Below are 15,955 nucleotides of genomic sequence, written 5' to 3'. Positions count from 1 at the left end.
CCGTATGATTCAGCTATACCACTCCTTGGTATTTAACCTAAAGAATAAAGTCATCATACTACAGTGATACATGCATACCTATGTTTATAGCAGCACAACTCACAATTGCCAAACTACGAAACCAGTCAAGGAGTCCATCAACAGATGAATGGATAAAGAAAATATGGTGTACACATTGGAGTTTTAGCCAGCCATAAAGAAAAGTAAAATTATGTCATTTGTAAGAAAATGGATGAAACTAGAGACCATTATGTTAAGTGAAATATGGTCAAACTTAGAAAGTCAACAGTCATTATGTTTTCTCTGATAAAGTGGAGGGGGTGGCTTCTCATGAAAATCAAAGGGAGATCAGTAGAGTAGAAGAAAGGGATCTGGGGAGGGAGGGGAGAAATGGTATAGAGTAATTTTAGTCAAATTATATTGTTATATTGAGTGCATGTACAAATATTTAACAACAAATCTCATCATTATATACAACTATTATACGTCAGTAAAAAATGTAGAGAAAAAAAAAAAAGTCGCATTAGGACTTGTGTTCTACCTAACCCTTTACCAGCTTCTCACTGGCTTACTCACCTGTGGGAGAAAGTTTGGACGTGGAGTGAGTCTGGGAGGAGGAATAAACTGCGGTACTTTGATGGGCTGAGGAGGTGTGGCTTGAACCTGCTAAAAAAACGGGAAAGACAAATGAATCAGAAGGAAAAATCATAATTCAATATCAAAGCAATAGCAGAATACAACAGTTACTAATAGGGCATTATGTAAAAATGTGGATGTGTAACCGATGTGATTCTGCAATCTGTATTTGGGGTAAAATTGGGAGTTCATAACCAACTTGAATCTAATGTATGAAATATGATATGTCAAGAGCTTTGTAATGTTTTGAACAACCAATAAATAAAAAAAAAGAAAAAAATATCAAAGCGAGACATTCTTCTCTGGATTAGACATTTTCTACGAGCTTTCACTGTAAAGTTAACCACTTGAATTAACACTGCATTGGGAAACTTTTCTCTCTCCCACCTGCACATTTTATGCCATAACATGAACTAATACACCTCTGTTTCCTCACAGCTCAAGTGGAACAGAGCAAGCTCACCATTCTTACATGACTTCCTCTGACACTCAAGAACTCTTGCACTTTCATATTTTAAAAGTTAAGACTGGATCCAAAGTAAATTCAAACTTGTGGACTGGCCAAATGGGCTTTTTCCTGATGGAAGAGCCGTATCCAACAGTGAACACTAAGTGGCTTTATTCCTTTAGAGGATTTCTTAACTCTCAGCATCTAACTGAGTGAGCTGGTTGCTTCTTTAGGGATTCCTGGGTAAATGGCAAAGCTCCACTATGTTGTTCTCTAGTTTCACTAGTCATTGGTCATTCTTCAAAAGCCACCAAGAGCTCATAATTGCCATCTTAAGGAAAGAATTTTGTCAAAATTTGGATATAGTTCATCCAAGTTTCTGAAAATATTAGTTTCTAAATGGTTTAATCCTAAAAACCTCATGAACAATTCCTGTTCAAGTACTTCCTTAAAGGGATCCCACTCAACCCCCACCACAGAACTTGGCTACTCATGTTAATTTGTGAATATCTTGAATATTTTATAAACAAGAGAGTTTAAATACTCAAGTTGCACAGGAAAGACAGTGGATAGAATGGAGGGACAGATAAATGAAACAGCATATATGCCTTCATGAAGGAAACTTTTCCCTGAAAATCAGGTCATACTTGGTGTCAAGACACCTCTACAGTTAACTGAAAAAAACTGTGGGAATGCTATATTGTCTCATCAGGATCAAAGGGGAATTTGGCATGCCGGAGGAATTGGAGCTCCAGCAGGAGCTAAAATGGATTACTCTACAAATACGTATCCTGAACCCTCTTAACATGGGTACATGAGTAGCAGCTGCTGGCTTACCAGAGTGACTGTGTTTTTTGCCACAATTTGGACAGCCTCTGCCCCAGGCCCAGTGACCTTACTAGACGTCTGGAGGTTGACTGGTGTGTTCTGCACATCAGTGCTGAGCACAGCCTTCTGACTGTTGATGGCAGTCACCATAGCAATGGTAGGTCTCTGGCCCACAACAGAGGCAGGCATGGTCGCAGTTGCTGCTTTCAAGACGAGAGGTAGTGTCTTTGTGGTAATCATAGAAGCTGTAGTTACAGTCTTCTAGGAGACATGGAAAACAGATATTAGGACACGGCAATGTGATCCAACTAAACAATATGCTACTGAACTCCGGAAGAAAATAAAGCAATAATTCTCATACTTAATCAAGTTTCTAGTATCACAACATTTCTCTTGTGTACATAGAGTACATAGCTCACTACAGGGAAAGAATTCTCCAGCTTGCTGGAATTCACAAATTAGTGTTATCTGTAAATGGGCAAGCTCACTCTAATAATGTAGACTAATATGGCAGAGAAGGTTTCTGGACACAGAATGAGTGTACTTATTTCTTCTAGTCTAATTCTTTGGTCGAAATCAATGAATTTACATATAGGATGCAAATAATGGGAAACATATCCTCTCTATCCCTAACTGCTATAATCTTACCAATATGAAGAAAGTCATCATATAATTCCGGCTTTCTGTCCCTTGTGACACAAAGGGTGGGGGAAAGAGACAGTCTTTCTTTTTTGAGTGTCACCCAGGAGAGGCAGAAAATCCCAAATTCCACATAATGAAACATTAACCAACTAGTATAGGAAATACTAGTTCTTGATACCAAAGGGATATGAGTCCCTACCTATAATCTTTTCTCCAGAGAACTGCTATAAAAGTGATCAAAGATTCACTGAAATGTGACAAGGCCGAAACAAACACCTGAGTTTCAAAAAGCCTTCGAGATCAGAGGATGAGCTGAAGTGAGAGGACTTGACTGACTGATGCTCCGTAAGTGCTATTGCAGCTTTTGAAGCTATATTTTTCTAGATTTTTTACTAGAATAATTACAAGTGTCAGTTACAAAACAAGAAAACAGAAACATGCTCATTACACGGCACACGTCTATCTTGTGCTACTAGTCACTTGAGATGCAGACATTTCAGGAACATGAAAATGTATCCGGCCCAACTTGCTGGTTCTGATATTATTCTACCATTTCTTCTTATTCTCCATTTGTACACTTTGGTAGCTACAGGCCACATGTTGATATTAAATTTAAATTTAAACTAAAACATCAATTCCTCATTTGCACTAGCCAATTTTCAAGTGTTCAAAAGCCACATGTGGCTAGTGGCTACCAAGGTGAACAGTGGGGACAGACAGTATTTCCAAAACTGCAGAAAGTTGTGTTGGATGGTACTGCTCTGGACTAGGGATAAGTACTCTCACTCTCCCTGAAACATACTCAGACAACTTCCCTTTTTATGAAATTCTATTTCCATGTCTATATAAGTACCTGTGTATTATTATTGTTTGGTTGTAGGTGATTATTTCTCTTTCTGGCATATGCATGCATAATGCATATGTTTCTTTTTTTCTTTTAACCAAAAAATTTAATGATCTGGCCTCCTCTATCCCATATAGCTTAGTCAGCAATTCTCATTAACACTCTCTCTCTCTCTTTTTTTTTTTGTTTCTCATTAACTTTTATAATTAAAATCACCTGAGTCTTTGTTTCCACTTCTCCAAGGCAATAACAAGAGTGCCTCAACTCTTAGTGTCACTGTCTGCTCGAATGTGAAATAAAGAGTATTTGGGGGTAGCAGGTCATTACTTTCTATCAAGTGATGAAAATCAAAGCTGGATGCCATGGATCATTAGAAATGTTACAGTAGCATATCATCAACAACTGACCAGCTTTTGTTGATTTTTTTAAAAAAATATTTATTTTTAGTTGTAGGTGGATACAATATCTTTATTTCATTTTTAAGTGGTACTGAGGATTGAACCCAGTGCCTCACATGTGCTAGGTGAGCACTCTACCACTGAGCCACAACCCCAGCCCCAATACCAGCTATCTGTAATAAGAGTTTTAAACAGTGCAATTTTAGAACTACCTGTCAATTTTAAATGTTATAAATACAAAGAATTTTTGAAGTGGAGAGCAAGTCACACCAAATGCCATTCAATCCTACTGCTACTATGGGTTGTGGAATCAGCTCTGGACAGCAGAACCTGACCTGGCTTTTAAAAACAGTTGGCATACTGTCACTGTAAGAGTTTGAAGTACATTTTTTTGGGGGGGGGAACACACTCTTGGTTCAGGTAAATCATTATCAACATTTTGAATAATAGCCCTAAACTGATTACTCTAGAAAATACTTAATAAAACCACAAGCCTTCCTGACTATGTACACACCTCCCATTAACCCAATGCTTAAATAACACTGAAATCTAATGAGTGTGTTCACATCTTTGCTTTATAAATATTTGGTTGTGCCTGATTTCACTACACTTATTTCAGTGTCTATAAAATTCCACATATTCTATGCCTCAATGAAAATATCTAAAAGTATATAATAGCTAACCATTTATTGACACCAACACATAGGTCTCCTTAGATTTTTTACTCTTGGTCTGGTGGTTACTCTAGTTCAAATATTAGGGAACAGAAAACTAGCTCTTCATTAGGATTAGATAGAAAGAGAATCTGTAACTTTGATATCCAAGCCTAATGAAAACATCTGAACTGTTTTGGCAAGAGGAGGAGAAAATGCAAAGCAAAAAAGTGTCTGATAACAAAGAAATTGATTTTTTAAGGAAGCTGTGATTAGTCCTTGGCTAGCTAATGCTGTCCATATCTGATCATTTTCATGAGGGTAGTAGTTACTGAATAGTTTTCATAAAGAGTTTTTAAATTTTGAGAAAACCCCAAATTGCATGAGCCAGAAGTTAATGCAGAAAAACAGGGTAATTAATACCAATAACAAAATCCCTTTTGTTTATTTATTTTGCTAAGTTATTGTTATTTACTTGCAAAATATGAAGTACTAATTAAAAACTCCAAAGTATGCATCAGAACTTAGAAAATTTATTACTATGGGTTTTTAGTAACCTTCATAACTGCTTTAGATAGTTTGCTTAATTTTGAGTGGAAATTTACTGTTGTGCACCCAAACAGCCACAGAAAGGAACCTCCCTCTCCTTTGTAAGTGTTTACATTCTGTTTCATTGTATTAACTGCATTCTTCTTTACATTGTTTTGTATTATTAAAAATGCAAGTATTATGAATGTAGGTCAAAGGGCATACCTGTATTCAAGTATTCTATTCTTTTTCTGTATATGGGAAAAAAATTTCAAAACTTATGAGTTGGAGTTAACTACATAAAGGGAACTGGTCCTACTCCTTCCTGCAACAAGATTTCCTCATTGCTTCCTTTATGCCTTGGTACATGATCATCACTTGGCTTAGAAAAAAAAATACCTCCTAACAGACAATAAAAAACCTTCTCCTGGTGGCTGGACACAGTGGTGCACACCTGTAATCCCAGTAGCTTGGGAGACCTAGACAGGACGAGCACAAGTTCAAAGCCAGCCTCAGCAAAATGAGGAGCTAAGCAACTCAGTGAGACCCTGTCTCTAAATAAAATACAAAATAGGGCTGGGGATGTGGTTCAGTGGTTGAGTGCCCCTGAGTTCAATCCCCAGTACCCGTCCCCCCTCAAAAAAAAAAAAAAAATCTTCTCCTGGTGCAGTGCAGTGATGCACTCTGGTTAGCTAATCAGAAGGCTGAGGCAGGAGAGCGGCAAATTCCAAGCTAGCCTAAGCAAGGGAGACCTTGACTCAAAATAAAAAATTTTAAAAAGGGCTGGGGATGTAGCTCAGTGGTTAAAGGGCCCCTGAGTTTAATCCCTGGTACTGCAAAAACAAATAAAAATTCTTTTCTTCCTAGCATCTTTTCCCTGCTCACTCTGATCACTACTTAGTAGTTATTCCTTTCTGAAGTTACATATTTAATATATACCATATATAACCTCCCATTTTTCTTTACCCCTGTCATTACTTTACTATGACTGCCAAAATACCCAGCTTGGGTCATACAGTTGAGACTTCCAAAATAAGCCAGTGCCTTTCTGCCTTTTCTAGCCTCATCTTCCTGGAATCTATGCTCCCACCACACCAGCCTACTTGCTATTCCCAAGGTATGCATTTACTTCTCTGACTCCACACTTCTGTTCACACTATTCTCTATACTTCTCTTCTCTCCCCTGTGCTCCATCATCACTGAAATCCCATTTACCAGCTGAGGCCCTGCTCAAATGCCACCTCCTTTAAGGAACATTTTCTGATTCCTGTAAGATTACTCTGTTCTCTGTATTTTTTACAGCTTTTCACTAGTAGTTTATGTCTTCCTTTTGCTCTATAAATGTTTTGGGTTCTTGAAAACAGAAACTATCTTACTTGTGAATCTACTCTTCATGTTACCTAGCACAGTGCTTACACATAATAGGATTCAATAATTATTTACAGAATAAATGAAGATAAATTATCAGAATGTTCCAGATTCTTGGCAGGGACTACTGCTCTTTTTAATGTCAGAATCTAGTACACAGAGAGCAGTCAATAAATACGAATGACAATTTAATGTAAAGTCAAATCACCCAAATCAAAAATCTTGAGGATCCTTTGGATTTTAAATTAAATCTTTGCATTAAACAAAATAAAACAATGGTTAGCTAATCAGGCAGGCTACCAAATGGAGAGATGCCATACAACACTATTTTGGAGATACCCCTGGACCTCTCACCATCCATCATCCCAAAGCAGCACAGAACTCAGGTGACCAGGGAAGGAAATAGTTATTATAAGTATTTTAGAAATATTCCCTGATTTGTATCACATGGTAAGTTACTCGAAGAGAAAGTTTCCATGAATTAAGAAAGAAAACTCCTATGCATGAGGTAACAACAAATTCTACCACATTCTTTCCATGTAACTACTCTCTGATCCACTAAACTTTTGGAAAGAGAATAACCTAACCCAACTCTGTTTAAGACTCCCAGGGCCTTGTACACGTGTTTGCCTCACGTGTACAAGGCCCTGGGTTCAATCCCCAGCACCACAAAAAAGCAAAAACAAAGAAAATACTCCAAACGAAAGTCAGGCTACAAGCATTCTTTTAGAAGTGACACATGTCCTAGTTGGGAGCTTTTTGGCGGGGGGGGGGGGGGGTACCAGGGGTATTTTACAATTGAGTTACATACCCTGACCCTTTTATTTTGAAACAAGTCTCACTAGTTGTCCAGACTATCCTCAAACTTGTGATCCTCCTGCTTCAGCTTCCCGAGTAGCTGGGATTATACGTGAGTGCCACTGAGCTGGCTAACATAGTCCTTCTGAATGCTTCTACCTGGACCTAAGAGCACTATTCTAGAATAGCTTCAAGCCTACCTGCTAAATTTCCAGAAAAACAATTCCAGAAGAGGCCAGACTTTTAGAATAAGTGCAAACAAATACCTCCAGAAATTCAAAATAAGATTTTTCACTCTCCTAGAATTCACAAAAGGGAGTTTTCTTTGTCACTGACTTTTTCTCCCTTCTTTGGACAGGTCATTTAACTTTTGCCTCTTTCTTCCTGCCAGTGAATTTCAAGAAAAAATGGAACAAGAACTTTTTAAAAAAAATTTTTTTAGTTGTCAATAGACCTTTATTTTTTATTTTTTAATTTTTAAAATATTTTTATTTTTATTTATTTATATGCAGTGCTGAGAATCGAACCCAGTGCCTCACACATGCTAGGTAAGTGCTCTACCACAGAACTACAACCCACACCCCACAGGAACTTTTGTTTAGTGCTGCTAGTTGAGCTTAGAATGGCTGACACAAATCCTGTTCTCCATGACCAATCACAACCAATCTACCAAAAAAAATAAAATAAAAAAAAAGCCTACATCTATACTTTTACCTGTGAAGCAGTCAAGCTGGGAGAGGGTGCAGCTGGCTGCTGGGCGTGGTGGTGGTGGTACTGCTGTTGTTGCTGTAGTTGCTGTAGTGGCTGCTGCTGTGCTGTTTGTAGTTTGTTTTCAGATTGTGGCAATGGCTGTATTTGGAACTTGTCTGGTTGTTCTTGCTTTACTATCAGGTTCTTCCGTAGTTGTTCAACTACTCTTTTCTACCAAATGAAGACAAAAAAAAAAAAAATCTATCAGAATGCTGTTCTGTTAGCTGCATGGAAACACAGCAATTATATGCCTCTGACATCTTTTCCATACTAGTTTCATCTAAAACTTGTAACATCTATAATTACATAGACTGTACAAACAAGGAATTCAAAGAACATAAAAGTCATTATCATTAATATGAAACCAATGGTATAAGAAATGTTTTTTATAAAGGGAAATTAAGGCATGCAGATTTTAAAAACAGCTAAGAGATCATGTCGCAGAGCTCAGATTTCTTGACTACTATTAGGTTAGCAAGTAAGACTGGAAGGGCTGACCAGCATAGCAGTAACAGCATGCCTCTGGAATCTTACTGCTTCAATTCAAAGTTCAGTTTATATTCTTATCAACCACACAGTGTTGGGCAAGTGCCTTAATGTCCTGGTATCTAAAATGAGGAGACAGTAAGTACTTACAAGCACAAGTGAGCTAATATACACAAAGTACTCAGAACTATGATTTGCACATTATTTTGCATCTGATATAAGAGATCTCATAGTAATTTTTATTAATCAAATAAATATCCTGTATCTATCCCAATTTGAAACATTAAACACATTTAAAACAAATAAACCATGATTCCAGTAGTATACAATATAAACATTAGACATTCTAAATTACTGAAATATGTAACTCTTGGGTAGAACTTCTTTGCTAGAACAGGATCTGTAGAAATCCATTTGGTTAGACAGTCTAGGGATTTGACTACACGGAATGAAAATTTAAAATTAAGGTTTCTTGAATTTTCTAGACCTTGTTCAAACTTTTAAAAGTGTGTTTTTGGCTATCTTCATTACTATAATAATACATTTCTTTCTTTTTGCAGTGCAGGGGATTGAACCCAGGGTCTTGTATGTACATGCAAACACTCTGCCACTGAGCTATATCCCCAGGCCCTAGAGTCATACATTTCAATAGAACGAAGTTTGTTCACAACTGTACTCTACGCTGAGAACTATGCTGCTGAGTAAATGTCCACATCCTTTTCTTAGTGTGTGTGAAGAAACAAGACTGAAGACGAGTAAATGGCTCAGAGACTATATGCTGTCATAACCATATGAGGCCAGATTTGGGGTCTGGCTCCCTTGTCCCCATGGCTGGAAGAAAGGATAAACATCATTGCTCTCACACACTTTTAAGTGAGTTCACTAGCTCAGTGTACTATTTCTGAAAACAAAAGATTGTTATTTTCCAGTACAGATTATGAATGGAGATAAAGAAAGTGCTAGTTGAGCTCAGCAACAGAGGTTTTTTTTTTAATATTTATTTTTTATTTTCGGCGGACACAACATCTTTGTTGGTATGTGGTGCTGATCGAACCCGGGCCGCACGCATGCCAGGTGAGTGCGCTACCACTTGAGCCACATCCCCAGCCCAGCAACAGAGGTTTAAAGGGTTAAATGAAACCAGAAGAGCCAGATTAATTTTCAAATTTCTACTATGGCTCCAACCAACTTCATCACCCACACACTTTAAAGAATTCAAACCTGCAGACTACTCACTTAACATATTCAAACATTACAATATTAAAAAATGGGTTTTTAAAAACTTTGAATCAATACAAAATATATTCTTGAGAGATTTTTAAAATTTTCATTATTGATTCTCTTTAGACAATTAAAATGTCATATAAAGGCCAATTTGGGGGGAGAAAAAAATTCTCCTATACATTATATTCTACTATCACTGCCTCTTTGAATAAATATATTTTTTTAAAATGCAGAGTCCAAAGTCTTTGCAAAACCATCTGTGGAATAATTAAAATGCAAACTAATAAAATATCGAACACTTATAAAAATTAACTTGAGTTTTCAAAATTTTATTTTGCAAGTTTAAAATAAAAGGCAGAGAAATTGAACTGTTACAGTTTATAAGAATGAAAGTAATAGTAGCAGTGTTGCAGATGACTTTGAGCACCACATGTAGATTTTATTGTGTGGACCCTGCCATAACTTTTGGATGTTTACAAATGAAATAATAACTTAAAGTTGCTCTCAGTCCTCCTCCCCAGATCAGACATTGAACACTGGCAAGATAGCTAAAGTGCAGCATCAGCAGATAAAGGGGAGTCTAAGAACGCTTACAAAAACAGGAGAGAGAGATCAGGAGGAAATAATACAACACAAATGTGACAACTGCCAAAGAAACAAACAAAATGCCCTCTTGAATAAAAACAGCATAGGAAACAATAATTACTGTACCAGGCACAAAAGAACAGAGTGTTTTCCTCCTCTACAGCCATCCTTAGGAAACACAGTGTGCTCTCCTACTTACTGCCTAACTCAAGTGGACCAGAAGGAAGAGACAAAGCCCAGAACCTGCTCCCAGTTATACGCCACAGCAGGGAAGAGCCAGAGAGAGATGCAGGCTGGAGTACTCTTCAGCCATATGGCTAGAGCAAGGTGGCGACCAATCAGAACCAGAAGCAGAGAGTGGGAGTCAAGTGAGTCACACTGCATTTACAACTGTTCCTCCCAGGGCCTGAAACAAAGCCCTAGACACTTGCACTTGTGAGTGGGGAGGAAACCCAAGATCCACTACCTGCAAACTTATATTGGTCCTTGAAAGAAGAGGGGAAAAACAAATGAAGGTCAGAGCACATGGATTGGGAGAAATTTTCTGTAAAAGACGGCTGTAGTATTTGAAAGTTCTGCTCAAAAATGCATTGCCCCTCACTCCTTGCTGTGTTCACCAGAAGATCAGAAGACCACTACATGTGTAGTCATGTCTGTGAATTTTTTTAAAAATCAAGGTTTGGGGGCAACACTGCTGCTTTCCATCACAGCCTGCAGTCAGGATAGGGGATGAGCTGGGCAGCAGAGGTGCTCTGTGGGCACAGGAGCCCTGTACATTCTTTCAGGGCTGGCTAGTAAAGAAGAGCTGCTGTGTATCAGAGCCAGCTTTTTAGAGTCCCACAGTCCTGTCTTGCTCTAGTTCAGTCTTGTGGCTCTGGCAAATACTACACTCACATCACTTCAGAGGGGCCTGGATCTAGTTCAGCACCAGTACTTGGTGGCAGCAAGAGAGAAGATAGTCACAATGGAAGTGTTGGCCACGTAGGATCAAGCAGAGCTTCCAGTGCCTGCAGCTTTAAGGTGGCCTCTTGTCTCCATAGGCGAGTCTACACATTCATTACTGTGTTTGAAACAAAGAAATCATGGCTTTTGCTGGTCACTAATGAGGGTTATACTGGCATAAACAATTTGCATTGCCAATGGTGTTCACATATGAGGGAGATCTTTAAATGTAGTTAATTATTTTAAAACATTATCTTACATCTTGGAAAAAAGGCTAAAATGCACAAACTGGCCATCCAACATTCACTAATAAGTTAATAAGAGATAATAGCCAGGTGCAGTGATGCAGGCCTGTAATCCCAGTGGCTAGGGAGGCTGAAGCAGGAGGATTACGGGTTCAAAGCCAGCTTTAGCGACTTAGAGAGGCCCCAAGCAACTCAGAGAGACCCTGTCTTAAAATAAAAAAAGGGGATGGGGATGTAACTCAGTGGTTAAATGCCCCTGGGTTCAATTCCTGGTATCAAAAAAGAAAGAAAGGGGGGGGGGGGAAGGCCAAAAAGAGTGATGGAAGAAAGGGAGAAAAAGTTAATAACTCATCATCTTCTCTCCTTATTAATGTATTTTCTGTCAATAACAGGCCAATATGGCAGGCTTGGAGGTGGCGAGTATGGCCCCCTTCAATCTTGTCATAAACCCATGATAAACCCACAGTTTCCCTTGACATTCGCACCATCGGGTTTCATTAGGGCTTGTTCAGGCAGAGAGTTCATGAGCCTCTGACACTTCTAGTCAGTTTCCAAGACAGGTAGTCATGGTGATCAATATTGTGACATTCATGTGATACTATCAACATGTTCACATGACAGCAAGAAAGATCCTGAAGAAAAATTCAAAATTTTATAGATCCAATACAACAGAATACTGGATTTGTTTCTATTATCTAAGTCAATCATTCCAAGTTTAATGGCACTGGTCACAAGAGAAGGAGATGGAGAAACAGAATGACAGCCCCACCTCTCCCTGCAATTGAGCCAAGAGTTTATGTTCACCAGCAAATTTGCATACAAGTTTCAGAATATTTCTCCTAAAAGGAACTCTAGGCATAAGGCCCTTTCTCTTCCTCCCTGGCTGGATGTCACTATTTTTGCACGTCATGCTCTATGCAGCATTATCAGTTTTTGTTTTCTTTTATTTGTGGTTCTGGGGTCTGAACCTAGGGGTACTTTACGACTGAGCTACATCCCCAGCACTTTTTATTTACTTGTGAGATAGGGTCTCACTAGATTGCCAAAGCTGGCCTGGAACTTGTGATCCTTTTGCCTCGGCCTCCCAAGCTGCATCACCACTCCTGACACATTATCTGTTTTGCATCAATTATAAGGGCCACTCCTACTCAAGACATCTTCTTATGCAGTACTGCATAAGAAGATGTCTTGAGTTACGTGTGGCCCCTAGTAGTGCCTTAACAGTTCATCCTTCTCTGTCCATGAATCAACACACAATCTGAAAATACGAGCTTCACCTTTCATACCAGAGCGTGACAGCAACCTGTAATTTTTCACAAATTCACAAAGTAAAGAACAAATCTTATCTTCATACCTAAAATGCAGTGGGAAATACTTCGAGGTCTTCAGACTCACCAATTGCTCAAAATGAAACTAAATTTTATCGGTGCAGAAAAAACTAATAAGGAGAAATTTATATTTGTTGATGATATCAGAATTCCTCAAATGGGGCTGGGGAAGTAGCTCAGCAGTAGAGCACTTGCCTACATGCTTGCAGCCCCATGTTCAACCCCAGCACTGCAAAAACAAAGAGAATTTCTCAGAGGAGGAAAAAAAGTCTTTCTACTGTACAATTGAAACCCAACCACTATAATATTTATAAATAACACCAATATTCATCAAATCTGAGGAAGCAGGAAGGAGATACAATGGTCTTCAGGACGTTCCACACAATTATCCCCTTGGGAATAGTGTGTGCATTACTGACATAATGTTAGTGACAGTATTACAATCCAGAGCAAATGCACGTGTTTAAATGAAACAGAAAATTAAGTGAAGATTTTACCACTTCATGCACAAAAACACAGAATGTCATTTTATGAACAAAAACATAGGAAAAGAGGCAATAAACTCACAATTAACTCCTTCCTTAATGCATAAGTAAAATTCAAAGGAGAATATGCAGTGAAGTTACTGGAGAAAATGTTCTAGGGGAAATACAGGGTATAATTCTAACAGAGGAGGAAGAGGAATACTGGTGGCAGAAGCTATAAAAATTTAAAAAGGCTGTAAAAATAAAAAATAAACTTGGATAAAAATAATTGCATTTTATTCATTTTTTAAGATACTAGAAGGTTTCCCCCAACTCTCTGAGATTCAGTTTTAGAGTTAAAATTAGACAAGTAGCTATATCCTTTTAAAATGATATCTACTTGACAGAGGCAATATATATACCACTACATCTTGCATGGTAAACTGGACATATTGTCTACCAAAATGGGTTTGTATCCTGGTTTTGAGATTTGGGAAAAAAAGTATTTTCTAGTTCTGCAAGGTATCTAGGATTTGTACAGTACAATAAAAATGAGGAGCAGAAACAGTACACACTATCAGAACTTTTTTCAATAAAGTTCAACAAAATTCTCTGCATGGACGTTTAACAGAAGTTAGAGAATGCTTATGCCATAGTATTGATTAGACTTTGTATTACCTTGTTAATTAAAAAAATTCTTTGGGGTTTACTCTTCTTTCAATATGCACACACAAAAACACAGATATTTACATCAATGGATTTTATAACACATCTCCATAGAAGTTAATACCTTTTATCCATATTAATAAGACTTACATTCCATCTCTACAGGGAATTACACCTTTTATTCACTAGACTGACTGAATGAAACACTGTTTTCATTTTTCTTAGTTCTCCATGCTCTAATAGGTAAACTCAGTCTTACCTTCTTCCTCAGTATGATATGCATGTCTATAAAACATTGCTAAAATTGCTATAACCAAACTTTGCCTATAGCTAGGGGTCCTTCTAAGAACCTGGGGACTACCTTTAATTTGCAATAAACAAGAAAGGGGTAGCTTCTTTTGTATGCAAGAGAGTTATGACCCCTAGAGAACTACAGAACAATACGTAACATACAAAAATGTTGGGGATATAGCTTGGTGGTGGAGTACTTTGCCTAGCATGTACAAGTGGGAACGTAGTTGTAGTACATTTTTCTATAATAAAAGATAAAGGGGGGCTGGGGATGTGGCTCAAGCGTGCGGCCTGGGTTCGATCCTCAGCACCACATACAAACAAAGATGTTGTGTCCGCCGAAAACTAAAAAATAAATATTAAAATTCTCTCTCTCTCCTTAAAAAGAGGGCAAAGTTAAAAAACAGTTAATTTACATATAATTCCTGTATGTTTCTATGAAGCACTAAGCTATACTATATGTCCTCTTTGCTGAAGAAAAATGGTGATGATCAAATGAATGTTGGGGAGTGCTTAAGAAACTGTTAAGGCCAATGTGGAAATAAAGGATGGTAACCAATAATACAATTTGTCTATACGAACTTTCAACTCAGAACAACAGCTAATTAAATGGCTTTATTTTCAGTGTCAATTGTATTTTGGACCTTTAACATCTAATCAAATGTTCTGTGTGTGTGTGTGTGTGTGTGTGTGTGCACATGTGGGTGGCTGGGGACCAAACCCAGAGCCTCATTCAAGCTAGGCAAGCACTCTACCACTGCTATGTTTCAATGATAGCTTAAATGAAATTTGTTTTTTGTATGGTTTTTCCTTCTTCTTTTCTTTCTTTGGTACTGGAGACTGAATTCAGGGGCACCTGACCACTGAGTCACATCCCCAGCCCTATTTTGTATTTTTTGAGATAGGGACTCATTTGAGTTGCTTGGCACCTCGCTTTTGCTGAGGCCGGCTTTGAACTCGTGATCCTCCTGCCTCAGCCTCTTGAGCTGCTGGGATTATAGGCAAGTGCCACCACACTCAGCTGATTTTTGTGTGTTTTTAATGAGAATTGCTCAAAAACAGTTTAGTATTAAGAAAGTGAATGAATGCTACCTGTTGCCTTTTTTTATCTCTAAACTCCAACACATTACATATAGCACATATCTTTGGGTAGAGATCCAGGTACAGCTCAGATTTCTTATACCTGTATGGTGGTTCATATTTCTGAATGCATAAAAAAAATGTTCAATTTAAATGTAAACTGACCCAGCAAAGACCTTAGATGGTAATGCGGACAATAGGGGAAAAAAATAAAAACCATCCATAATCTGCACAATGTAGCTGTTTGCTATCATGAAAAAATACCTGAATCATTGTGTTTATATCCAATGAGATATGACATGGAGCCTATTAATTTGTAAATTAAGCTCCAGCTCAGCAAACGCATGTCCCTCTGTAACTGTTTACAAAATGCTACTGCACATACCATCAGCTTGTCATTCATCATTTCATGGCTTTCCCCTGCAACTTAAAAGGCAGCATCGCCTTGTTAATATCAGAGCTGTCTCATACACTATTGAAATTTTCATTCCTCTGCCCCGAAGCTGCTGTGGTTTTCTTTACAAAAGAATTATGATTGGAGATGTCTGCACAGTAGCTGTCCCTGACAAGTCAGATATGAAAATACAATTTACATACATTGATGATCCAAAAATGGGGGGAGGGGAACAAAACCCAAAACTCTGTTATCATTTTATAGAACGGGGTTTTGATAAACAAACTGTGTTGCCTGCTCTAAGCCCTGGGTACCATTTGAGATAATGCAGGAATCCCCTTTTCCATAAAAACATAA

The 15,955-nt window shown here is 38.0% G+C and overlaps 1 protein-coding gene across 22 annotated transcripts in view; it reads right to left on the bottom strand.

Moving 5' to 3' along the window:
* Phf21a (PHD finger protein 21A) overlaps window positions 1-15,955 on the bottom strand; it is a 188,582-nt gene that overhangs the window by 45,682 nt on the left and 126,945 nt on the right. For 15 of the 22 annotated variants that reach the window (XM_078046144.1, XM_078046145.1, XM_078046133.1 and 12 more), the window contains 3 exons: window positions 7,858-8,064; window positions 1,922-2,173; window positions 577-666 (listed from right to left, as the gene is read on the bottom strand). In XM_078046144.1, coding sequence (XP_077902270.1) covers window positions 577-666; window positions 1,922-2,173; window positions 7,858-8,064 — 549 coding nt within the window. Of the gene's footprint in view, window positions 1-576; window positions 667-1,921; window positions 2,174-7,857; window positions 8,065-8,391; window positions 8,484-15,955 lie in introns of those variants that run through there. The other 7 variants (XM_078046147.1, XM_078046140.1, XM_078046143.1 and 4 more) reach the window with 3 other exon arrangements.

This window comes from Ictidomys tridecemlineatus, chromosome 4 (assembly GCF_052094955.1).
Source record: "Ictidomys tridecemlineatus isolate mIctTri1 chromosome 4, mIctTri1.hap1, whole genome shotgun sequence".
Taxonomy (NCBI): Eukaryota; Metazoa; Chordata; class Mammalia; order Rodentia; family Sciuridae; genus Ictidomys; species Ictidomys tridecemlineatus.
The sequence above is the reverse complement of the archived record's forward strand: the minus strand, read 5'-3'. Positions and strand labels throughout refer to the sequence as shown.